At 47.3% G+C, this 26,913-nt stretch overlaps 1 protein-coding gene across 1 annotated transcript; it reads left to right on the plus strand.

Moving 5' to 3' along the window:
- The first annotated feature begins 5,479 nt into the window (after nt 1-5,479).
- Nucleotides 5,480-26,055, plus strand: LOC310753399 (radial spoke head protein 3 homolog B-like). Its single transcript, XM_083594683.1, has 9 exons — nt 5,480-5,802; nt 8,513-8,600; nt 9,305-9,446; nt 11,862-12,007; nt 13,208-13,411; nt 16,531-16,693; nt 20,562-20,648; nt 22,866-23,263; nt 25,951-26,055. Exons 1-8 carry the CDS (start codon nt 5,495-5,497, stop codon nt 23,240-23,242), a joined length of 1,515 nt encoding a protein of 504 aa, XP_083450809.1. The 5' UTR covers nt 5,480-5,494; the 3' UTR covers nt 23,243-23,263; nt 25,951-26,055.
- The last annotated feature ends 858 nt before the right edge of the window (nt 26,056-26,913 follow it).

The following is a 26,913-nucleotide window of genomic DNA, read 5'->3' on the forward strand; positions in this document are numbered from 1 at the left end:
GGTAAAATTGAAAACACAGAGCCCAACTTAGGATCGTGAATGGCGGGGGGGGGGGGAGAGAGAGGTTTTTCACCTTATCCCATAAGAACCTGAATTTGGAATTCCCCCAGTGAAATGCATGGGTTTTTAGATCATAGCTGTCAACTTACAGATTTGAAAATAAGGGACCAGCAGCCTCGAAAATAAGGGATCAGCAGCCAAAATAAGGGATTTTCTGGGCACAGGTATGTTCAACTTCTGAGCCCCTCCGAGCCAAAGGTTTAACCCACAGCGCCACCCGCGTCCCTTAAACACCTGGGTAGGCTGGTCTTAAATAAGAGCGTCCTCAGCAGGTACTGAAAGGAATACAGTGAAGGCACCTAACTGGAATCAATAGGCAGAGAGTTCCAAAGTTCCAGCTAAACAATTGAGTTCCTACAAGATGTAGAACGGGTATTCGGTGGCCCTTGGGAAAATGCCAATTCCGATGATCCGGTCAAGTGGTCACATGTGGGGCAAGGCAATCTTGTAGAATTATAGAATAGTAGAGTTGGAAGGAGGGACACGGGTGGCGCTGTGGGTTAAACCACAGAGCCTAGGACTTGCCGATCAGAAGGTCAATGGTTCGAATCCCACTCCGGCGGGAAGGTAAACTGCTCCGGTGGGGAGGCAAACGGCGTTTCCGTGTGCTGCTCTGGTTCGCCAGAAGCGGCTTAGTCATGCTGGCCACATGACCCGGAAGCTGTACACCGGCTCCCTCGGCCAATAAAGCGAGATGAGCGCTGAAACCCCAGAGTCAGCCACGACTGGACCTAACGGTCAGGGGTCCCTTTACCCTTTACCTTTAGAGATGGAAGGGAACCCCACGTTTCATCTAGTCCAACCCTCTGTAATGCAGGAATCTTGGCTGACAGATGGCTGGCTACCCAACCTCTGCTTAAAATCTCCAAGGAAGGAGAGTCTACCATTGTCAGAGCTGCCCGAGGTCCCAGCTCACAAAGGACCAACGCTGCTTCGTTGTTAAGTATAAAAGTCTTTATTGAAGTTCAGTTTCACTTCCAGAGCCGCAGCGCGCAGCTCTACGTCTCAACTGTCAGACCGCTGATGCTCTGTCTGAGTCTCCTCCCCCCTGACACCAATTTAAGATTCTAGCCTTGCTCCACCTCTTCCTCTGCTCTTTCCGCCTCTGGTTCCGCCTGTCCGTTGGGGTCTCGCCCTTTCTAGACTCTTCTGACGCTGAATCCCCTGAGCCTTCTCCCTCCCTCCGGCGGGCTTTAGGAGCTGGTTCCCCATCCGGGTCTCCTGCTGTCCCCCGCGCCTGCACATTTGAACTTGGCGCGCGCGCCCAGCCAGCAGCTTTCCTCCTGACCGTTTCACTGCTGCTGTCACTGCTTCCCCCTTCGGGGAGGCTAGCTGCAACTGACCTCCCCTCCGTTGGAGGCGTGGTCAGCCCTGACTCACTTTCTCTCCCCTCCGGAGGAGACGCTGGCCCTGACACATGTGACTCTTCCCCCCCACTACGCTCTGGTGGGGAAACTGGTCCTGATCCCCCGCTGCTGCTTTGGGGTTCCCCGCTGGCTCCTTGTTTCTGGTGCGTCCCCCCTGGGACCCCCCTTGCCCTGACCATCGGCGCCCCCTTCTGGGAATCTTCTGATTCGCTGGAGAAGCTCATGGAATCTCTCGGGCCACTGTCATACTCCCCTACGCTGCCCTCGGATTCTTCCCCTTCGCTCTCCAATTCCTCTCTCCCCTGTGCTCCTGCTCCTGAGTCCCTGACAACCATCTTCCAACGGAGACCGTTCCACTGTTGAACAGCTCTTACTGTCAGAAAGCTTTTCCTGATGTTGCATCGGAATCGCCTTTCTTATTACTGGAAACTGTTGGTTTGAGTCCAGCCCTCCAGAGCAGGAGACGATCTCATAGGTAAACAGATCCCAAGCCAGGGCCATCCTTACCCGGGGGTGCAAGGGGTGCGGGGCATCTGGGCGCTGATTTTGGGGGGGCGCCCGGCACTGAAGCCGCCTAAGCTCTTTAACTATCTACCTGTTATGGGATCCCAACTATAAACGAATGGCAAACCAAACTATTTGATTATTTAGAACTGGCAAAAATGACACAGAAAATAAGAAATCAAAAAGACATAAAGTTTAATAAAGAATGGAACAAATTTATGACATACATGGAAACAGAGGTAAAAAATCTAAAAATCACAGTAGGTGTGACGTAACACGTGTGACGTAAAGAGTCTTTCGAGGAAAAGAAACTGCAGATAAAAAATCATATAATATATTCTGAGATGAAGGGAAGTCAATTAATGTTGTGTGTTATTTAGTTATTTAGTTAAAGTAAGTTAGTTAGTTGGTGTTTTATGTTAGGTGATGTTTTTTCTTTTGTTTTTTTTATTATTATTTCTTTTATTTATGTACTCCTTTTTTGTATGTATGTGTTATGTATGTTTATTTCTTCACTTGTTTTAATGTTGGATGTAGCAAAATGAATTAAAACCAATAAAAAATAATAATAAAAAAAACTATCTACCTGTTATGAAATAATAAGTAATTTTGATCAAGCTAGAAAAAAAAATACATATATACCTCGGTATTACCAAAATGTATACCTAGGTAAAGGTAAAGGGATCCCCTGACGGTTAGGTCCAGTCGTGAACGACTCTGGGGTTGCGGCGCTCATCTCGCTTTACTGGCCGAGGGAGCCGGCGTACAGCTTCCGGGTATGTGGCCAGCATGACTAAGCCGCTTCTGGCGAACCAGAGCAGCACATGGAAATGCCGTTTACCTTCCCGCCGGAGTGGTACCTGTTTATCTACTTGCACTCTGACGTGCTTTCAAACTGCTAGGTGGGCAGAAGCAGGGACCGAGCAATGGGAGCTCACCTCATCGCGGGGATTTGAACCGCCAACCTTCTGATCGGCAAGTCCTAGGCTCAGTGGTTTAACCCACAGCGCCGTTTCACTAAAGGACTTTCCGCTTTGTGTGCCCATTTACCGAAGAAGCACTGTGCCAGCGGTGGCGCATGTCATTCACAATGGAGGCGCTTGTCAGACTCAATGAGTTCAGTGGTACCTCGGGTTAAGAACTTAATTCGTTCCGGAGGTCCGTTCTTAACCTGAAACTGTTCTTAATCTGAGGTACCACTTTAGCTAATGGGGCCTCCTGCTGCTGTGGTGCCGGAGCACGATTTCTGTTCTCATCCTGAAGCAAAGTTCTGAACCTGAGCTACTATTTCTGGGTTAGCGGAGTCTGTAACCTGAAGCGTATGTACCCCAAGGTACCACTGTATAGGGGAGAAGCGTTAAAAACTAGTCATAATATGGAACGTAACAAAAGAAGCGGAAATGTAATCACAGGTGCCGAAAAACAAAAGCTTAGATAATGTTGTTTTCCAGATATAAGTGGGAACATTTTTCATCAAACAAACTATTTTGGTCACACATTATTAAATTCGTATCTGTACAACTGTGGCGTATGAAGGAAAAAAAGAGTGAATGAATAGCTATTCCGATGAAAGGCATAATCTTTATAGATTTTTTATAAAATCTCAAAGGTCAGAGGTTCTTTTCTATTCTATTGGGAGCTGCCCAGTGTGGCTGCGGCAACCCAGTCAAATGGGTGGGGTACTACTACTACTAATAATAATAATTTATTAAATTTACATACCTGTCAAGTCAAGTAACCTTTATTGGCATCACAAGAACATAAAGAAGAAAAGCAATGACAAACCTAGACAGCATCTTAAAAAGCAGAGACATCACCTTGCCAACAAAGGTCCGTATAGTTAAAGCTATGGTTTTCCCAGTAGTGATGTATGGAAGTGAGAGCTGGACCATAAAGAAGGCTGATCGCCGAAGAGTTGATGCTTTTGAATTCTGGTGCTGGAGGAGACTCTTGAGAGTCCCATGGACTGCAAGAAGATCAAACCTCTCCATTCTGAAGGAAATCAGCCCTGAGTGCTCCCTGGAAGGACAGATCCTGAAGCTGAGGCTCCAAGACTTTGGCCACCTCATGAGAAGAGAAGACTCCCTGGAAAAGACCCTGATGTTGGGAAAGATGGAGGGCACAAGGAGAAGGGGACGACAGAGGACGAGATAGTGGAACAGTGTTCTTGAAGCTACCAGCATGAGTTTGACCAAACCACGGGAGGCAGTGGAAGACAGGAGTTCCTGGCGTGCTCTGGTCCATGGGGTCACGAAGAGGCAGACACGACTAAACGACTAAACAACAACAAGAACATGCAGAATAGATTCAGAATAGATAGGCCAGTGCGATCTCATCGCTACCCCAACGGCACAGTCACCCGCCAAAGGGCAGAAGAGGCGAGCAATCCGCCTCATCTCTGTGGGTCTCCAGCAAGAGCAGGATCCTGTAGTGTACTTTGGCGACAAAAAAATCAAATCGAGGATCTTAGCTACTGTCTTGGTGAGCTCCTGGTCTCTCCCCTGTAATAAGAAACGCATAACCTCCGTCTCTGGTTTCCATGTTGGAATACATAGATGGTCTAGAAATTGTTGGCAGAGATCATCATACAATTTACATTTAAGGGCCATGTGAGCTAGAGTTTCCACCAGGTGGGCATCGCATTGGGCAGATCTTATCTCCTTCTGCCAAACCCGCAAACCTGCCCGAAAGGAGGTTAGAGGGATTAGAATTGAACCTAGCCAGCGAAAAGGCCCTTCTTTCTTGCGGATTAAACGAAAATTGTAAATAATTAAGGTTAAATTCCTGCGCCCAAGAGAATCGAAAATAAAGAGGGGAACATGTTTTTTCCGCAGCTGAGATTAGTTCCTGGAGGTCTACGTGCCACAGCCTAGTTTTTAACATGGTCTTGGCAACTGAAATTTACATACCGCCCTCCACCTGATAGTCACAGGGCGGTTTGCAGCATAAAAACCACAAACATGTGTTGCACCCTATTGAGAAACGACAACAAAAGTAACGCAAAACACCCCTGCTTTCCAGGCGGAAAATCACAGCGCCTCCATTTTGTGGCTGTCGCCAGTTGGTGTGTAGACATTGGGCCGACAGCCTGACTCCAATTGGGGCCACTGAGTTGCCCATTTGTTTTCCTTTGAGCCCCATAGCCCCAGATAATAATAATAATAATAATAATAATAATAATAATAATAATAATAATAATTTTATTTATACCCTGCCCTTCCTGGCCAGAGCCGGGCTCAGGCCGGCTAACAACAGTAAAAATTAGAGTAAAAACATAATAGGAAAAAAAACCCCCAATTTAAAATACAGGTTAAAATGCAATTTAAAATGCAGTCTCATTTTATTATAGTAATAATAATAATAATAATAATAATAATATTAATAAAATTATTTATATCCCGCCCTCCCCAGCCGAAGCCAGGCTCAGGGCAGCTAACAACAATAAAATAATACAACGTTCTAAGATCATTTCATTATAAAATTAATTAATCAAAGTAGCCCATAAATCAAGTTCCCTTTCGTGAACTCCAAGCTCCCTGCCATAGTTACGCTCCCTTGGACGGATGCCAACGAAGGCAGCTCCCGGCTGGGTCAGGTGGCAGGGATCAGTTTACCTTGGTGACGGTTGCCAGGGAACGGAGTCCGTGTCGCCCGGCGACGGTTGCCAAGGAGACTCTCTCGGCACTGCTGCTCCCACAGCCCAGGCCTTTTGGAGCCAGAGGCTGCTGCGAGCCGCCATGGCTTCTACGTCAGTGATCCTCAGCCGGGACGGCACGGCGGCGGGACCCTCTGCCACCTATTCGTACTGCAACCGTCCCAGGCCGTTGCCGGGCAGACAGAGGTACCGGACCTCCATCGATGCCAACGAGACGTGAGTACCTTTAGGGTCCCAGGCTGCACTGGGGAAGGAAGGGCCCGACCCGAAAGAGTCCAACCGACATCCGTGATAGACTACAGCAATGCGCTCCCTGTGGGGCATCCCTTGCACTCAGTCCAGAAGCAGAATGCCAGCTGAGGCCTTGCCAGCGCTAATAATAATAATTATAATAATAATTTATTTATACCCCACCTGCCAACCTAGCAGTTCGAAAGCACGTCAAAGTGCAAGTAGATAAATAGGTACCGCTCCGGTGGGAAGGTAAACGGCGTTTCCGTGCGCTGCTCTGGTTCGCCAGAAGCGGCTTAGTCATGCTGGCCACATGACCCGGAAGCTGTACGCCAGCTCCCTCGGCCAGTAAAGCGAGATGAGCGCCGCAACCCCAGAGTCGGTCACGACTGGACCTAATGGTCAGGGGTCCTTTACCTTTACCTCACCCATCTGGCTGGGTTTCCCCAGCCACTCTGGGTGGCGCCCAACAGAATATTAAAATACAATACAGTGGTACCTCGGGTTACAGGCGCTTCAGGTTACAGACTCCACTCCTCGGGTTAAGAACTTTGCTTCAGGATGAGAACAAAAATCGTGCTTTGGTGGCGCGGCGGCAGCAGGAGGCCCCATTAGCTAAAGTGGTGCTTCAGGTTAAGAACAGTTTCGGGTTAAGAACGGACCTCCAGAACGAATTAAGTTCTTAACCCGAGGTACCACTGTAATCTATTAAACATTAAAAGCTTCCCTAAACAGGGCTGGCTTCCGATGTCTTCTAAAAGTTTGGTAGTTGTTTTTCTCTTTGACATCTGGTGGGAGGGCGTTCCACAGGGTGGGTGCCACCACCGAGAAGGCCCTCTGCCTGGTTCCCTGTAATTTGGCTTTTTGCAGCGAGGGAACCGCCAGAAGGCTGGGCCTTGGTGTCCGGGCAGAACAGAGCTGACAAACAGCTGCCATGGACACAGAATTAACCTGCACCTCCATGGACAGCTGTGAGTCCAGAATGACTCCCAGGCTGCGCACCTGGTCCTTCAGGGGCACAGTGACCCCATTCAGGACCTGGGCATCCTCCACACCTGCCCACCTCCTGTCCCCCAAGAACAGTACTTCTGTCTTGTCAGGATTCAACCTCAATCCGTTAGCCACCATCCATCCTCCAACCGCCTCCAGGTGTCTGCCAAGTTCAAGGTGCCCCTGTTGGCATTTAAAGCCTTTAACAACCTGGGGCCATACGAGATCACCAGGCAGAGGGCCTTCTCGGTGGTGGCACCCGCCCTGTGGAAAGCCCTCCCATCAGGAAATAAACAACGATATCTGACTTTTAGAAGACATCCGAAGGCAGCCCTGTTGAGGGAAGTTGTTAATTTTGATGTTTTATCGTGTTTTTAATATTCTGTTGGGAGCCGCCCAGAGTGGCTGGGGAAAGCCAGCCAGATAGGCGGGGTATAAATAATAAATTATTATTATTATTATTACTAATACTACTACTACTAGATTCTTATGCTGGTGCTACAGGCCTTCCAGCCAAGATGGGTGATGCTTGGTCACAGAGGACAGCATATCAGAAACGGAATAATAACAATAATTATAATTATAATAATAATTGCACATGAACTGAAGAATAGCCAGAGGAAGTAAGCAACACAGACACATGTTTGCAAGAGGCTGGTGTAGCGTCACTGCTTATGTAAATACTTCAGACAACCCAAACACTCCCAATATATGGATTTGTTACAGGTTTGCTTTTGCTTTTGGTCGCTTTTAAATGCTGCACCTCCGCTTTTGTTAGAAAACGGAAGTGTTTTTGTTTGTTTGTTTGTTTCTGATGCTTTTCAGTTGGGAATTGTCTTGATATTGTAATGTTTCTCTCTCTCTCTCTCTCTCTTTCTGGATAATTTTTATATATGCTGTGAAATTTAAGAAAGCGCTGGAAAGAAAGAGGTGCAAAGAACAAGCTTGCTGCTGTTGTTAGTTTGGTTGTTGTTTTTAAATGTGTGCAGCTGCCCAGTTGGTTTGCAGAGGTATCATAGAATGGTAGATTTGGAATGGGGAACCTCAGAGGTCCTCTAGACCAACCCCCTGCAATGCAGGGATCTCAGCTAAAGTATCCATGGCAGATGGCCAGCCAACCTCAGCTTAAAAGTAGAGTGTTTTTAAAAATTAAAAAAATTAAATCTTCTTCTCCTTCTACAAAATAAATACAAATCCAATGTGTGATTTTTCTCTTCTTGCAGAGTGAGAACCGAACGATTCCCAGTTCATTTTAAAACCACGCAAAAACAGTAATAAGAACGTTCTCTGCGTTAGCTCTCAAACTATGTCATTCTCATTTTCGCTGGGAGTTGAATACAAAAGCACAATTTCACGTCCTTTTTAGCTCACATTTTTAAAGAACACATTTGTTTCAGGGAAGAAATATCATGGCACCTGTATTATTATTATTATTATTATTATTATTATTATTATTATTATTGCTGCTATAAAAAGGCCCAGAACTCTGTAAGAATTTTTATCACAAAATCCCACTGGGCACAAATACCTCTGACAGGTTTGTAAACTTGCAAATTAAGGAGAGCTTATTTATTCTCACATATCTCTAGCAGCCTTGCAGATTTAGCAGCAGGAATGGGGACAGTGACACCCTGCTCTAATTAATTGCTAATTTATGCTAAGTGCTGTTTTCGAATCCTGTCCCTCTTCATGTTTTTTCTTCCAGGGAAGAGGAGCCCTATCACTATGCCAACCTCATGTATGAGAGGCGAGTCGTTCGGGGGAATACCTATGCTCTCCACATCTTACCATGGGTGAGTTTTCCTTCTCCCGTAAACTTCGACATATCTATGTATCTATTTCGACTGCACATTCCAGGCAAAAGGAACAATGTGCAATTAACCAGTGGAACTAGCTGCTGCAAGATGCAAGTCTTGGACATGAACTTTGTCTAGGAGGAGAGGTCTAGTGATGGATATTGCTGTCGCCTTCAGACTCCACTTCCCACCGGCACAAGCCACTGAGCTAGGGGGGTTTTGGGATCCGGACGTGGGTGGCGCTGTGGTCTAAACCACTGAGCCTCTTGGGCTTGCCGATCAGAAGGTCGGTGGTTCGAATCCCCATGACGGGTGAGCTCCCCTCGCTCTGTCCCAGCTCCTGCCAACCTAGCAGTTCAAAAGCACACCAGCGAAAGTAGATAAATAGGTACCACTGCGGCGGGATGGTAAATGGCGTTTCTGTGCGCTGTGGTTTCCGCCACGGTGTCCCATTGCGCCAGAAGTGGTTTAGTCTTGCTGGCCACGTGACCTGGAAAGCTATCTGCGGACAAACGCCGGCTCCCTCGGCCTGAAAGTGAGATGAGTGCCGCAACCCCATAGTCGCCTTTGACTGGACTCAACCGCCCAGGGGTCCTTTACTGCCCTGAGTAGCTGTGGGTTATAGGGCAGTGTTGAAATCTAATAAATAAGATTAAGGACACTGCATGAACCGCTTTCTCTCTGTCCATCCCCTCCGCCAGAGCAGTGAACCCGATCCTCTGGAGCTTCAACGTCAGCGGGAAGCCCAGCGTAAAGCGTTGGCCAGGAGAAGAGCTAGGGACCAGCTTCAGACAAGAACCCCGGAACCTTTAGAAGGCAGGAGGCATGTTGACGTTCAGACAGGTAATACGCCAGGTGGAGAGGGAGGGCGAAATGCATATCTCAGGAATACTGGGGAATAGTAAAATAGAAAGATTATGATCTTAGCTGGTATGCTTGTTATTGCATCAGGGGGGGGAGAAAAGGATAAATGGACAATGGAAAAATGGAACGGCTATGTTTTTGAAAAATATACCGTATTTTTTGCTCTATAAGACTCACTTTTTCCCTCCTAAAAAGTAAGGGGAAATGTGTGTGCGTCTTATGGAGCGAATGCAGGCTGCGCAGCTATCCCAGAAGCCAGAACAGCAAGAGGGATCGCTGCTTTCACTGCGCAGCGATCCCTCTTGCTGTTCTGGCTTCTGAGATTCAGAATATTTTTTTTCTTGTTTTCCTCCTCCAAAAACCAGGTGTGTCTTGTGGTCTGGTGCGTCTTATAGAGCGAAAAATACGGTATACAATCTGACGTATTTGAACAGGTAATGACGGAAGATACATGGGAAAACAAATGTCAAAAGATTTTGAATAAATGGACAAGCTATAGGAATTGGAGGGACGCGGGTGGCGCTGTGGCTTCTGACTTGCCGATCAGAAGGTCGGAGGTTCGAATCCCCGCGACGGGGTGAGCTCCCATTGCTCGGTCCCTGCTCCTGCCAACCTAGCAGTTTGACAGCATGTAGTTCAAGTAGATAAATAGATACCGCTCCAGCGGGAAGGTAAATGGCATTTCCGTGCGCTGCTCTGGTTCACCAGAAGCGGCTTAGTCCTTCTGGCCACATGACCCGAAAGCTGTACGCCAGCTCCCTCGGCCAATAAAGCGAGATGAGCGTCACAACCCCAGAGTCGGCCGCAACTGGACCTAATGGTCAGGGGTTGCTTTACCTTTACCTTAGGTAATTTGTAAATTTCTCCCACTCTTCACTAAAGCTCTTCTTTTCCTGGTTTCTGATTTTCCCGGTCATTTTCGCCATTTTGGCGTAGTCCATTCATCCTCATCAGTCATTCATCTCTGGTCGGGACTTTATCTTCTTTCCATCTCTGGGCCAGTAGTATCCACGCTGCTGTCGTCGCATACATGAATAGTCATTTCTGCTCCTTTGGTATCTCTGCGCCTAAAATTCCTAGTAAAAAGGCTTCTGGTTTTTTCACAAACATTATTTTAAACATTTTTTTTTCAACTCATTATAAATCATTTCCCAGAATGCTTTTGTTATCTTGCACATCCTTCCCAATCTTAAATTCAGTCCTCCACGTTAGTTTGTGATTGATATTGTGGGTGTGTGTTAGTTTTCACAATGCGCAATCCCCATGTTTTTAAAAAATCTAATGGAGGATTCCATTGTTGAACTAGCCAAGCAGGTTTCCTTGTGAGTAGGGCTGGGAGATATACCTATCTTCATCCCAAACCAGTTCTATATCGTGATATCGGTTTCATAGTTTTGAACCTGGCAATATATTGTGAATTAAGATGCGTGCTCAGGGCCGGATTTCGGTTTGATGAGGCCCTAAGCTACTGAAGGTAATGGGGCCCTTTATATGTCCAGCTATCCTTTGTCAGGGACGCGGGTGGCGCTGTGGGTAAAACCTCAGCGCCTAGGACTTGCCGATCGCATGGTCGGCGGTTCGAATCCCCGCAGCGGGGTGAGCTCCCGTCGTTCGGTCCCAGCTCCTGCCCACCTAGCAGTTCGAAAGCACAATTAAGTGCAAGTAGATAAATAGGTACCGCTTTCTAGCGGGAAGGTAAACGGCGTTCCGTGTGCTGCTCTGGTGCTGGTTCGCCGGAGCAGCTTCGTCACGCTGGCCACGTGACCCGGAAGTGTCTGCGGACAGCGCTGGCTCCCGGCCTATAGAGTGAGATGAGCGCACAACCCTAGAGTCTGTCAAGACTGGCCCATATGGGCAGGGGTACCTTTACCTTTACCTTTATCCTTTGTCAACAAATTGTTGCTGCTTTTTGTGTTGAATATATGCTTGATGGTAATTTATGGACCTAATAGGTATCTCAAGCCATTTGCACATAACAAAATAGGAGCCTACACAACACAAAACACTTGGCTTCTTGCAGTGAGGGAACCGCCAGAAGGCCCTCGGTGCTGGATCGATAGGGGTGGAGATGCTCCTTCAGGTATACTGGACCAAGGCCGTTTAGGGCTTTCAAGGTCAGCACCAACACTTTGAATTGTGCTCGGAAACATACTGGGAGCCAATGTAGGTCTTTCAGGTCCAGTGTTATGTGGTCCAGGCAGCCGCTCCCAGTCCCCAGTCTAGCTGCCGCATTCTGGATTAGTTGTAGTTTCCGGGTCACCTTCAAAGGGAGCCCCACGCAGAGCTCAGGAGTCCCATTTCCATCCTGATTGTCCTCCGTGCAGGAGATTTGCATCGGGGTCAGGAGAGCTGCAAAACTGCCCCTATACAAGAGCATCCCAAATGCCGTTTCAGAACTGTACCTGGAAGAGCTTGCGGACCGTATCATCGAAGTGGACATGGAATGCCAAACGGACGCCTTTCTGGACAGGCCGGCAACGCCTCTGTTCATCCCCGCGAAGACCGGCAGAGATGTGGCCACCCAGATCTGGGAAGGAGATGTACGTTAGAACCATAGAACCGTAGAGTCGGCAGGGACCCCCAGCGGTCACTTAGACCAAGCCCCTCCGAGGCAAGCCTGGCAAGTGTGTTTCAGGCTTCCAGAACTCCAGTCTAGGCAAGACTTTGGAGGGAAGTGCTTTCCTCTGCCTTGCCAAATTTCCGGGGGGGTTGGATCTGGACTGTGCCCAGTGTCACGTCCAATGCTGCTAGGGGCATGGGTGGCACTTTGGTCTAACCCATGGGTAGGCAAATTAAGGCCCGGGGGCCGGATCCGGCCCAATCGCCTTCTAAATCTTAACCCCGGATGGTCTGGGAATCAGTGTGTTTTTACATGAGTAGAATGTGTCCTTTTCATTGGACAGTGTTCTCGAAGCTACCAGCATGAGTTTGACCAAACTGCGGGAGGCAGTGGAAGACAGGAGTGCCTGGCGTGCTCTGGTCCAGGGGGTCACGAAGAGGCGGACACGACTAAATGACTAAACAACAACAACAACAATGTGTCCTTTTATTTAAAATGCATCTCTGGGTTATTTGTGGGGCCTGCCTGGTGTTTTTACATGAGTAGAATGTGTGCTTTTATTTAAAATGCATCTCTGGGTTATTTGTGGGGCATAGGAATTCGTTCATTCCCGCCCAAAAAATATAGTCCGGCCCCCACAAGGTCTGAGGGACAGTGGACCGGCCCCCTGCTGAAAAAGTTTGCTGAGCCCTGGTCTTAACCACTGAGCCTCTTGGGCTTGCCGATCAGAAGATCGGCGGTTCGAATCCCCGTGATGGGGTGAGCTAGAGCATGGTACTCTTATTGTTCCATTTCTTCTATGAACCACTTTCTATAAAGCATCTCAAAACGATTTCACAACAAAAACTTGTATTTCAAAAACTGCACATATAAAGACAGTTAAAACCATTGTATAAGGGGAGCATATGGTGCTGTGGTCTAAACCACTGAGCCTCTTGGGCTTGCCGATCGGAAGGTTGGCGGTTCGAATCCCAGCGACTGGGTGAGCTCCCATTGCTCAGTCTCAGCTCCTGCCAACCTAGCAGTTCGAAAGCACACCAGCGCAAGTAGATAAATAGGTACCACTGTGGCGGGAAGTTTGTCTTGATGTGCAGATTTACGCTTTAAAGAAAACCATTTCTCAAGACGTTCCCCTAGGTCAGCCCACTTCTGATTTCTCCTCTTTGTTTCGCCCCCCCAGCTTTTCGATTTTGATATCGAAGTGAGGCCGATGCTGGAGGTCTTGGTCGGCAAGACCATCGAGCAAGCGTTGCTGGAAGTCATGGAGGAAGAGGAACTCGCCGACCTGCGGGCGCATCAGTACGCGTACCACGAGCTGCGCCGTGCGGAACTCGCTGAGGTCCAGAGACTTGAGGAGCAGGAGCGACGGCACAGAGAGGAAAAGGTACAGAGTCCGGCGCTGCTAACTGGGCGAGGAGGGGAAAGAAACAGCGGTTTTCAAGCCGTGTGCCGTGGCACCCTGGGGTGCCTTGAATGATGGTGTTGTAAACAAAAATTGCCTTTTTCCCTTATGGGGTATCCAAGAGCCCATATAGAGTCCTTACATAGGTTCCCTGTTGGTCAGATACATCATAGATACATCACAGAAAAGGCGGTCTTAAAACAGAAATTTGAATGTTGTTTTTCTCCTGTCCTTGTTTATCTCCTGTCTGGCAGGTTACTTGATTGGATTGCCTGGGGAGCCTGGCCAGTCTTTTGTAGTGATAAATACTTAGTTCCTGGGCCAGGTCACAGGCTCACACCCTGTTCAAACACAGACATACCCTTAAGACAGGATTTGTGAAGGAAAAGACAATGGGGAGGCTTCTCCACTTCGACCTTGCAGAGAAAACATTTGGTCAGTTTGGGACAGTTTGGGAATCAAAATGGTTCCAGGTCTGTCTTCCTGTGCTGATCTATGTACGTGCTTGGTTGGTACACTTATGAACATTCAACATACCGTATTTTCCACTCTATAAGACGCACCAGACCACAAGATGCACCTAGTTTTTGGAGGAGGAAAACAAGAAAAAAAATATTCTGAATCTCAGAAGCCAGAACAGCAAGAGGGATCGCTGCGCAGTGAAAGCAGCAATCCCTCTTGCTGTTCTGGCTTCTGGGATAGCTGCACAGCCTGCATTCGCTCCATAAGACGCGCACACATTTCCCCTTACTTTTTAGGAGGGAAAAAGTGAGTCTCATAGAGCAACAAACATGGTATATCTAAGACCTCAAAATTCCTATCACAATGGTCAGGGATGCCGTGGGCAACCCTGGCCTCTGTCCCTCTTTCCTTCCCTCCCTTCTCTGATGCCCTCTGGCGTCTCTGCCACCCCAAGGCTTGCACAGCTGTTTGTTGCAGCAGCCCTGGCTGCAAGCTCCCCAGGTGAATGGTGCCTCTGGGGCTGGCCAGGGGGCGCTGGGTGCCAGGAGCTGAGACGGCCTTGGAGTAAGCAAGCAAGCAAGCGGGCGAGGGAGCCTAACCAGCCAGTCCTCCAGCCCTTGCCCTTGCGAATGGGCAGACAAGTCTGTGGGGCAGTTTGAGGAGGCACCTCTCTTTGGGGCGGGGGGGGGGTAGCTCAGAGACCGGGGTGGAGGCAGTGACTGCCTGGAGGACTCCCAAGGAGAGGGGAGAGGAGAGGTAGCTGGGGGAACGCTCCACAAGGGAGGGTGTTTGAAAAAGGGGTGAGGGGCTGCCAGCTCTGCAGGCAAGGGGGAACATAACTGGGCTCCTGAGCCCCACAGGGGTGCCACAGACAACCCTGGCCTCTGTCCCTCTTTCCTTCCCTCCCTCCTCTGATGCCCTCTGGCGTCTCTGCCTCCCAAAGGCTTGCACGGCTGTTTGTTCCAGCAGCCCTGGCTGCAAGCTCCCCGTGCGAATGGTGCCCCTGGGACTGGCCAGGGGGTGCTGGGTGCCAGGAGCAGAGACGGCCTTGGAATAAGCAAGCAAGCGGGCGAGGGAGCCCAGTCTGCCAGCCCTTGCTGTTGGGAATGGGCAGACAAGTCCCAGGCCCCTGTGGGGCAGTGTGAGGAGGCACCTATCTTTGGGGCGAGGGGGGCAGCTCAGAGACCAGGGGCAGCAGCAGCGGCTGCCCAGAGGTCTCCCCAGGAGAGGGGCAAGGAGGCTGAGGGAGGGTGTTCAAAAAGGGGTGAGGGGCTGCCAGCTCTGCAGGCAATGGGTGACCTAACTGGGAGCCAGTGTGGTGTAGTGGTTAAGAGCGGTAGATTCATAATCTGGTGAACGGGGTTCGAGTCTCCGCTCCTCCACATGCAGCTGCTGGGTGACCTTGGGCCAGTCACACTTCTCTGAAGTCTCTCAGCCCCACTCACCTCACAGAGTGTTTGTTGTGGGGCAGGAAGGGGAAAGGAGAATGTTAGCCGCTTTGAGACTCCTTAGGGTAGTGAAAAAGCGGGATATCAAATCCAAACTCCTGAGCCCCACAGGGGTGCCACAGACAACACTGGCGTCCACAGACAAGACTCTGATGCCCTCTGGCATCTCTGCCCTCTGGCGTCTCTGCCTCCCAAAGGCTTGCACAGCTGTTTGCTGCAGCAGCCCTGGCTGCAAGCTCCCCAGGTGAATGGTGCCTCTGGGGCTCGCCAGGGGGTGCTGGGTGCCAGGAGCTGAGACGGCCTTGGAGTAAGCAAGCAAGCGGGCAAGGGAGCCCAGTCTGCCAGCCCTTGCTGTTGGCAATGGGCAGACATGTCTGTGGGGCAGTGCAAGGTGGTGTTTCTCTTTGGGGAGCAACTCAGAGACCAGGGGCAGCAGCATCGGCTGCCCAGAGGACTACCAAGGAGAGGGGCAAGGAGGCTGAGGTGTTCGAAAAGGGGTGAGGGGCTGCCAGCTCTGCAGGCAAGGGGGGACCTAACTGGTCTCCTGAGCCCCACAGGGGTGCCGCAGAAAGAAAGTTCAAGGGAGCCATGGACTCAAAAAGGTTGAAAACCTCTGGACTAAAGTATTGGGGTGGGGGATTTCCAGTCAAGGAAAGAAGGTGACTGTCACATCAGTTTCTGAAGGGATTACATGGGCTCCCTGTGGTGTTTCCAAGCCCAATTCAAATTTCTGGTTCTTGCCCTACAAACTCTCCAAGAATATCTGGAGGCCACGGCTAGTGTTTATACTACCGTGGTGCCTTGGAAGTCAAACGGAATCCATTCCGGAAGTCCGCCCGACTTCCAAAACATTCGTAAACTGAGGTGCGGCTTCCGATTGGCTGCAGGAAGCTCCTGCAGCCAATCGGAAGCCATGTTGGACGTTTGGGTTCCAAAGAACGTTCACAAACCGGAACAGTCACTCCTGGGTTTGCGGCATCTGGGAGCCAAAACGTTCGACTCGCAAGGCGTCTGGGATCCAAGGTACGACTGTACGTACATTTTTGAAGATTTGCCTTGAGAGAGTCTTTACGTCTCTTTTGTTGACCATCAGCTACTGGTTCTGATTCAAAGTCTGCTGAAATGGCTTGGGGGAAAGACCCAAAACAAAACCCAGAAGTTCCACACCGGCTGTTTTCTCCTTTCCGGCAGGAGCGTCGCAAAAAGCAGCAGCTACAAGTCCTTCAGAAGGAGAAAGAAACTTCGGAGAAGATTGCAGCTCGGGCGTTCGCTCAGCGCTACCTGTCGGACCTTATTCCTTCCGTCTTCGGCAGCCTTCGGGAGAGTGGATACTTCTACGACCCAGTGGAGAGAGGTGTGTGGCTTGCTGTGTGTTGGGATGGCAGGGGGGGCTCTCATTCTGATTTCAGGCTCCCCAAGTGTTAAGTTGTGGGTGAACATATCAGACGACACAGCGATTCTTCAAACAGCTCTTGTTTATTCACAGGCCATAACAGAACTGAACTGAAGGGTTCAGTCAGCCTGTTTATATAGAGCTCCAGTACAACGTTACTGTAACAACTTTCTAAAACTATCCAATCACTGAACGTCACTTTCGATCCCTTATTTGCATAACTATCTACAGGATCCCCCTGCTGGCCCAGGGTGAGAACTTCAGTACATAACACCAAGAAAGGCATCTGTCTTGCCAAATGCAAGGTGATTCTTTGAAATGAGACTCAGAGGCAATACAAACACAAGCGAGTGAGAAGATTTTATTCTAAACAGCAAGCAATAGAGTGGTACCTCTGGTTACGTACTTAATTCATTCTGGAGGTCTGTTCTTAACCTGAAGCACCACTTTAGCTAATGGGGCCTCCCGCTGCCGCCGCATGATTTCTGTTCTCATCCTGAAGCAAAGTTCTTAATCTGAGCTACTATTTCTGGGTTAGGGGAGTCTGTAACCTGAAGCATATGTAACCTGAAGCATATGTAACCTGAAGCGTATGTAACCCGGGGTACCACTGTATATAGATTACCAGCTAGACTGGTGACTGGGAGCGGCTGACAAGACCACATAACACTGGTCTTTAAAGACCCACATTGGCTCCCAGGTCCTGAATGAGGTCACTGTGCCCCTGAAGGACCAGGTGTGCAGCCTGAGAGTCATTTTGGACTCACAGCTGTCCATGGAGGTGAAAGTCAAATCTGTGTCCAGGGCAGCTGTTTACCAGCTTCACCTGGTACACAGGATGAGACCCTACCTGCCCGCAGACTGTCTCTCCAGAGTGGTGCATGCTCTGGTTATCTCCTGCTTGGACTACTGCCATGCACTCTACGTGGGGCTACCTTTGAAGGTGACCCAGAAACTGCAATTAATCCAGAATGCAGCAGCTAGACTGGTGACTGGGAGTGGCCGCCGGGACCACATAACACCGGTTCTGAGAGATCTGCATTGGCTCTCAGGACATTTCCGAGCACAATTCAAAGTGTTGGTGCTGACCTTGAAAGCCCTAAATGGCCTTGGTCCAGTAGACTTGAAGGAGCATCTCCACCCCCATCGTTCAGCTCGGGCACTGAGGTCCAGTGCCACAGGTCCTCTGCTTGTTCACTTACTGTGAGAAGCGAAGTTACAGGGAACCAGGCAGAGAACCTTCTTGGTAGTGGCGCCCGCCCTGTGGAACGCCCTCCCATCAGATGTCAAGCAAATAAACAACTATCTGACTTTCTGAAGACATCCGAGAGCATCCCTGTTTAGGGAAGTTTTTAAAGTTTGAGTATATTAGGGAATCCCGCCCACCAAGCAGTTCGAAAGCACCCCCGGGTGCAAGTAGACAAATAGGGACCGCTTACTAGCGGGAAGGTAAACGGCGTTCCGTGTGCTGCGCTGGCTCGCCAGATGCAGCTTGTCACGCTGGCCACGTGACCCGGAAGTGTCTGCGGACAGCGCTGGCTCCCGGCCTATAGAGTGAGATGAGCGCACAACCCTAGAGTCTGGCAAGACTGGCCCGTACGGGCAGGGGTACCTTTACCTTTACCTTTATATTAGGGAAAACCGTGTACTGCTGGACGTGCTTAGATGTTGTTGGGTTGGGGTTTGTTTTGTTTTTTTGCAATTTAGTGGCATGCAAATTCTGTTAAGTAAATGGAATAAACAAAAGAATGCCTTTAATAGGATAAATGTGCCTGGAAATGCAGAAGAATGTTCATGCATGCCTTTTTAAAAAACATGTGAATGATGAAAACTTAAGAAACACAAGGAACCGGAATGGATAGATTTGGCTGTCCTCAGTAAAAGCTACCATTGCCCAGGAAAGTTTCAGCGAGAACAGGAAACCCTAATAAGTACCGTATTTTTCGCTCTATAAGACGCACCAGACCACAAGACGCACCTAGGTTTTGAAGGAGGAAAACAAGAAAAAAAAATCTGAATCTCAGAAGCCGGAACAGCAAGAGGGATCGCTGTGCAGTGAAAGCAGCAATCCCTCTTGCTCTTCTGGCTTCTGGGATAGCTGCGCAGCCTGCATTCGCTCCATTAGACGCACACACATTTCCCCTTACTTTTTAGGAGGGAAAAAGTGAGTCTTATAGGGCAAAAAATACGGTACTTCCTATTAAGGAGAGTCCATGGCTCGTGGATCAGTTGCAATGGGCCTCCAGATCGTAGAATCAAAGAACTGTAGAGTTTGAAGGGACCCCAAGGGTCATCCGGTCCAACCCACTGAAATGCAGGAATCTTTTGCCCAGCCTGGGGCTCAAACCCACAACTTTGAGATTAACAGTCTCATGCTCTAACAACTGAGCTATCCCAGATGTTGCTGCAGAGGGGAACACAACCGGTTTGCCCGCTGCTGGGATGCCACAACAATTACTTACTAGTTATCTCCTGCTTGGACTACTGCAATGCGCTCTACGTGGGGCTACCTTTGAAAGTGACTCGGAAACTACAACTAATCCAGAATGCGGCAGCTAGACTGGGGAATGGGAGCAGCCTCTGAGATCACATAACACCGGTCCTGAAAGACCTACATTGGCTCCCAGGACATTTCCAAGCACAATTCAAAGTGTTGGTGCTGACCTTTAAAGCCCTAAACGGCCTCGGCCCAGTATACCTGAAGGAGCATCTCCACCCCCATCGTCCAGCCTGGATGCTGAGGTCCAGCTCCGAGGGCCTTCTGGCGGTTCCATCTCTGTGAGAAGTGAGGTTACCAGGCAGAGGGCCTTCTCGGTGGTGGCGCCCACCCTGTGGAACACCCTCCCATCAGATGTCAAAGAGATAAACAACTACCTGATATTCAGAAGACATCTGAAGGCAGCCCTGTTCAGGGAAGTTTTTAATGTGTGATATTTTAATGTATTTTTAATATTTTGTTGGAAGCTGCCCAGAGTGGCTGGGGAAACCCAGCCGGATGGGCGGGGTACAAATAATAAATTGTTGTTGTGGTGGTGGTGGTGGTTAGAATGTAAGGCAAGAGGCAGAGGGTATCAAATTTTGGTGTCACACAGGGGACCAGGTAAAGGACCCCTGGGCGGTTAAATCCAGCCAAAGGCGACTATGGGGTTGCGGCGCTCATCTCGCTTTCAGGCCAAGGGAGCCGGCGTTTGCCCACAGACAGCTTTCCAGGTCATGTGGCCAGCAGGACTAAACCGCTTCTGGCACAATGGTACACTGTGATGGAAACCAGAGCGCACAGAAACGCCGTTTACCACCCCACCAGAGTGGTACCTATTTATCTACTTGCGCTGGTGTGCTTTCGAACTGCTAGATTGGCAGGAGCTGGGACAAAGCAACGGGAGCTCACCCCGTCACGGGGATTTGAACCGCCAGTCTTTTTAATTGGCAAGCTTTTAATTGCCCTTGTTGCACCGCAGAGTGGGTGAGCTCTTTCTGCTTCCAGCCTCAGCTACTCCACCAAACAACAACCTTCCAATATTTCTCCATTCGGGTAATAATTTTTAAAAACCTCTCCTTGTATTTCACAGACATGTGAAATACCAGTGCGCTGGTGTGCTTTCGAACTGCTAGATTGGCAGGAGCTGGGACAAAGCAACGGGAGCTCACCCCGTCACGGGGATTTGAACCGCCAGTCTTTTTAATTGGCAAGCTTTTAATTGCCCTTGTTGCACCGCAGAGTGGGTGAGCTCTTTCTGCTTCCAGCCTCAGCTACTCCACCAAACAACAACCTTCCAATATTTCTCCATTCGGGTAATAATTTTTAAAAACCTCTCCTTGTATTTCACAGACATCGAGACAGGCTTCTTCCCGGGGATGATGTCGGAGATAGAAGAGATCATGGAAAACCGGGTTCTGGGCAGAACAATAGCCGACAGTAAGTTAAATTATCCAGGGGTGGGGTTTTTCCCCATGTGCAAATAAGGTTCGGTGGCTGTTGTTTTCTTACAAAATGGCAATGCAAAATTATAGATGATAGATAGATAGATAGATAGATAGATAGATAGATAGATAGATAGATAGATGATAGATAGATGATAGATGATAGATAGATAGATAGATAGATAGATGATAGATAGATGATAGATAGATAGATGATAGATAGATAGATAGATAGATAGATAGATGATAGGTAGATAGATAGATAGATAGATAGATAGATAGATAGATAGATAGATGATAGATAGATGATGGATGATAGATATAGATAGATAGATAGATAGATAGATAGATGATAGGTAGATAGATAGATAGATGATAGATGATAGATAGATAGATAGATAGATAGATAGATAGATAGATAGATAGATGATGATAGATAGATTGATAGATACATGATAGATAGATAGATAGATAGATAGATAGATAGATAGAGAGATAGATGATAGATGATAGATAGATGATAGATGATAGATAGATGATAGATAATAGATAGATAGATAGATGATAGATAGATAGATAGATAGATAGATAGATAGATAGATGATAGATAGATAGATAGATAGATAGATAGATAGATAGATAGATAGATGCCAGGAAAACCAAGAAACATACAATCAAATAAACAAACCATAAATTGACAAACAAACAATAGCAATATAGGGAACAACACAGTTCTTATAACTAACATCATTTATACTCCCAATGATGTGCACAATTATAGAACTTATAAAACAAGAAATTAAAAATGACTTCCAATTAGTCTCGCTGTACTTTATCTGTTGATTACCTTATACCACACAGTCACATATTTCTTATATAGCTTCTGTTTACAAAATTATATATTTTTCTAAATAAAAGCAAAGCTCCTCCATTCGTTCTCTGGCAACTGCAGCCATCGCCAGAAAGCAGCTCCCTCAGCTGCAAGTTGGAGGGTTCATTGCAAATTATTGGGGGGCCCCTCGCAAATTATCTCCTTTTTTTTTTTAATTTTACCAACCACCAGTTTTAACAAACCAATTTTATTACACAAAACGTACAGTATTCATTTCGAACTGTTGTCACGGGGCTCCTAAAAGGTGTGGTGCCCTTAGTCTAGGCTGCCGGTTTGGTTAAACTGTCCGTAATTGCTGATCTGCGCCTGATTCCCACACCGAAATCAACTACCATAACTGGCTTTGGCCTATTAATTCCTGAGCATTTAGGAGGATACAGTGGACGCTTGGGTTGCGAACGTGATCCGTGCGTGATGCACATTCGCAACCTGCAGAGTTCGCAACCCGCAGCGGCGCGTCTGCGCATGCGTGGGTTGCGATTCGGCACTTCGGCAAAGCATGATTTAGTGCTTCTGCGCATGTGTGACCGCCAAAACCCGGAAGTAACACGTACTTCCGGGATTTGGCGGTCCGTAACCCGAAAAAACACAACCTGAAGTGTCTGTAACCCGAGGTATGACTGTATTGCCATTTACGATTTATAATGTTAACGGGAAAATCTGAGGGCTCCCTTGGACAAAAAACAAAGACACCAACCAGGATAACTTGGAGCAAAACAGCCGTTTGTAGGCTTGGCCTTTATTGATCTGTTGCAACAGGGTGCTCCCCTCACTTGCAGGAGAGAGGAGGGACCCAGAAAAATGGTGTGCAAGGGCTTATAAAGACTTTTGAAATTGCCACCCTGTAGATCAAGACCACCCCCAGAAACATCATACATACATCACAGAAGGGGTGTAACCTAAGACCACCCCCCAGATACATCACACCTACATCACAGAAAAGGCGGTCTAAAACAGAAATTTTAATATTGTTTTCTCCTGTTGTTGTTTATCTCCTGTCTGGCAGGTTACTTGATTGGATTGCCGGGGGAGCCTGGCCAGTCTTTTGTAATGATAAATACTTAGTTCCTGGGCCAGGTCACAGGCTCACACCCTATTCATATCTTAAATGTGCCCTTGAGACAGGATTTGTGAGGAAAGAGACAATGGGGAGGTTTCCCACTTTGACCTTGCAGAGAAAACATTTGGTCAGTTTAGGAATCAAAATGGTTCCAGGTTGGTCTTCCTGTGCTGATCTATGTACGTGTGGTTATGAACATTACCATATATCTAAGACCTCAAAATTCCTGTCACACTAACGTGACACAACTTTCCTTGCAGACTTAATCCGAGACATGATGGAAATGAGGCTGGACTGTTACGAGAAAGGAGTGTTGCCGGTCCGGCCGGAGGTCGTTTTGCCCCCCGACCCGGAAGACGCCATGATTCCCTCCATGGAATTATTGTTGGGCGCGAGCCCGGATCCACAGGGAATCATGGAACAGCTGGAATCCCTTGGCCAACAGGACGGCTTGGATCAGCCAGATGTTTACGGCCAGTTGGAAGCCTTGGATAAACTGGAAGCTCCGGACCAATCCGAAGCCTCGGAGCAGCCGCCGGTTTCAGATCAGCCGGAAGCCCCAGATCAGCCGGAATCCGCTCCAGATCAGGACAAAGCAGCAGAAGAGCCAGAGGTCAAGGAGCCAGAACCACAGTGATGGGATTACTAAATGAATCAGGTAGGGCAGGTGTAAATTAGTTCTTCAATCCCCAAAAGAATAATAATAATAATAATAATAATTATTATTATTATTATTATTATTATTATTATTATTATTATTATTATTATTATTATTGTATCCCACCTTTCACCAGACTGAAATTTAAGGCAGTTTGCAGATATTATTATTGTTGCAAAAGTATCATTCTGCCCGGACGCTGAGGTCCAGCGCCGAGGGCCTTCTGGCGGTTCCCTCATTGCGAGAAGCAAAGCTACAGGGAACCAGGCAGAGGGCCTTCTCGGTGGTGGCGCCCGCCCTGTGGAACGCCCTTCCATCAGATGTCAAAGCGATAAACAACTACCTGACATTCAGAAGACATCTTAAGGCAGCCCTGTTCAGGGAAGTTTTTAACGTGTGATATTTTACTGTATTTTTGGTTTTTATGGAAGCCGCCCAGAGTGGCTGGGGAGGCCCAGCCAGATGGGCGGGGTATAAATAATAAATTATTATTATTATTATTATTATAGTAGGGTGCCACCTCCGCTCACTGCAAAAGTGGGGGATTAAAGGGGGTCCCCAGCAAATTCATGGGATGCGGGTGGCGCTGTGGCTTAAGCCACAGAGCCTAGGACTTGCTGATCAGAAGGTCGGCTGTTCGAATCCCCGCAATGACGGGGTGAGCTCCCGTTGCTCGGTCCCTGCGCCTGCCAACCTAGCAGTTCGAAAGCACGCCAAAGTGCAAGTAGATAAATAGGTACCTCTCTGGCGGGAAGGTAAACAGCGTTTCCGTGCGCTGCTCTGGTTCGCCAGAAGCGGCTTAGTCATGCTGGCCACATGACCCGGAAGCTGCACATGTTGTCATGCAACCAGTCCATGCAGAATGTAGGCACCTTATATATAGAAATGAGCAAACCAGTGATATTTTAGGGAGCAGGCTAGCAGGCGGGGCCCATGACTTACATCCTGGGAGCCTACACAACACAAAACACTGTTGCTGTATGTAGGCTTTATAGTATTCGTTTTTTTTATCTTATATTTTGGAAATGTACATCCAGTTTTTCCCCCCTTTAAATTTTTTGGGGCCCCCAAGAGAGTGGGGCCCTAAGCTATAGCTTGTTTAGCTTATACGTAAATCCGGCATTGTTTATTTTGCGTTCTGCCCGCAAGATGGCAGCATTGTCACTGAGATGTTAACGAAACCAAAAACCATCATAGCAAGCCCTCCTGTCTAGCCTTTGGGCTGAGATGCGAGTGAGTTGCAGTGATTTCAGTTTCCCTCCTCTGGAATTGGTTTCAGTTCAGACCAGGGGCCAGCAAACTTTTTGCAGGGGGCCGGTCCACTGTCCCTCAGACCTTGTGGGGGGGGCGGACTATATGGTGGGGGAATGAATGAATCCCTATGCCCCACAAATAACCTAGAGATGCATTTTAAATAAAAGGACACATTCTACTCATGTAAAAACACGCTGATTCCCAGACCGTCCGCGGATCGGATTTAGAAGGTGATTGGGCCGCATCCGTTGCCTGCCCCTGGCTTAGGTGCACAAATGGAGTGCTTGGAAAAAATCCCTTTTAAGAAGAACTGGTTCCATTTCAACATGTCTGCAAAGGAACTAATTCCAGTTCATGTCTGGTTCACGTTTGGCCAGCGCCGGATTTACGTATAAGCTAAACAAGCTATAGCTAGGGCCCCACTCTCTTGGGGGCCCCCAAAAAAATTAAAAAACAACTGGATGTACATTTCCAAAACATAAAAAACAAATAAAATTTATTAATTATTACTCTCCCTTCTTCCTTTTTTTTAAAAAAATACATTTTTATTGATTTTTTTAACATATCAGTTCCAACAGTCATACAACACATCTTCGCATCTTACACAATATTTTTTACTTCCATCAACACCTCTGATGATTTTCCCTTCTTTATCACTTATTCTGCATTTCTTAATTTCCTATTACTGTACATTTAATTATCCTTAACTAATAATTCTTTTCATAGTCTTTCTTGTAATATTTCAAGTAATCCACCTTACAAAACTTTTTGCAGTCCTACAGGTATATTCTGTTCATCACAATTGCTTTTCAAATACCGTATTTTTTTCTCTATAAGACTCACTTTTTCCCTCCTAAAAAGTAAGGGGAAATGTGTGAGCGTCTTATGGAGCGAATGCAGGCTGCGCAGCTATCCCAGAAGCCAGAACAGCAAGAGGGATTGCTGCTTTCGCTGCGCAGCGATCCCTCTTGCTGTTCTAGCTTCTGAGATTCAGAATATTTTTTTTCTTGTTTTCCTCCTCCAAAAACTAGGTGCGTCTTGTGGTCTGGTGCATCTTATAGAGGGAAAAATACAGTAGTTCATATATTTCCTACAGTCCTCTAAGAATCTCTGGTCCCGCAGGTTTCGAATCCTTCCTGTTAATTTATCTAATTCTGCATAGTCCATCAGCTTCATCCTCCATTCTTCTTTCGTCGGCAGTTTTTCTTGCTTCCATCTTTGTGCCAATAATATTCTTGCTGCTGTCATTGCATATGAAAACAACTTGCAATCCTGTCTATTAATATCATTATTCTCCCTTCTTCCATGACCCTCTGCCATCATGCCCTCTCGATCTTAGGCTGGTGTGCTCCTTTCACTTTGGTAAAAGTGAAAAAACTCGTGCCGGCCATAAGAATTACATTTTATTTTATTTTTTCCCGTTCTCTTTCCAGGGATTCCAGAAGGTCGCACCAACGCGTTTGTGCCAACTGACAAAATGCTGAATTTAATTGGTCCTGGTGCAAGCAATAAATTGAAAGCTGCGGTTTTTCAAAAAATATGTGCGAGGTCTATGCTCTTATTAGCCCCCCAAAAAAAACTCGGCGCTAAGAAACATCACACTAGTTTTCAACGAATTCCTCTTCTTTTTAAAATTGTGCATGTTCCCATTAATTGTTTGCAACTTAAATGTGCCTAAATAAATTCCAGACGGCATCTGGTAGAAGTTTGTTGTTATTTAAGTTCTGTTGAAGTCAGCGAGATACAATTTAGCCAGAGCTAAACTTGTTGAGTGGGTTTGATTTCAATGGGACTAGAAGTGGTGACAAAGTTCTGCCAGATCTGTGTGTTGACGTTTAGAAAGTTTTTAGCAACCTTTGCATTGTTTAACCATAGTTATTTGCATTATAACCATAGTATCTGCATTACTTGACCATAAAACGTGTTATTTTTTTAGAGAATGTTTGTGCGTATGTGCATGCCTATATATATATTTTTAGAAAGCTTAGGATAATTTCATTTTTACCTAGTTGCCTTATAAGTCTGATTTATTCATGACTTCGGCAAAAAAGGAGGTTTTTCGTTTTTCTTTTAAGGTTATTTTCCTAGTACAAAAGAAATCATCGTGGAGATAAATAGATTGGTTGTTGTTGTTGATGTTGTCTTCCTCCCCCTCCCCTAGTCTCCCACCTCTGAACCTGGTTAATTATTTCGTTTCAAATGTTTCTCTTTGGAAAGCACTGTTTGTGTCTTATCCCCTAAAGCATTGCCGCTCAGTCGTATTCTTAAATAACTTCAATGCACTTCCATGCTTGTGTTTTACCTATGATTGTATCCATCATTTTAAGATTAATTAATTTTAATTAATTCAATTAATTAATTTTAATTAATTTTAAGATTAATTTGGTTTTGTTGCA

Source organism: Podarcis filfolensis (assembly GCF_964270895.1).
Source record: "Podarcis filfolensis genome assembly, chromosome: 18".
Lineage (NCBI taxonomy): Eukaryota > Metazoa > Chordata > Lepidosauria > Squamata > Lacertidae > Podarcis > Podarcis filfolensis.

What these genes read in the sequence shown, in the direction of transcription:
- LOC310753399 (XM_083594683.1), top strand. Translation starts at nt 5,495, where the DNA reads ATGCCAACGAAGGCAGCTCCCGGCTGGGTCAGGTGGCAGGGATCAGTT. An exon ending in CCCAGATCTGGGAAGGAGAT is followed by an intron (nt 12,008 to 13,207) that starts GTACGTTAGAAC and finishes TCGCCCCCCCAG; the next exon opens with CTTTTCGATTTTGATATCGA. An exon ending in CTACGACCCAGTGGAGAGAG is followed by an intron (nt 16,694 to 20,561) that starts GTGTGTGGCTTG and finishes TGTATTTCACAG; the next exon opens with ACATCGAGACAGGCTTCTTC.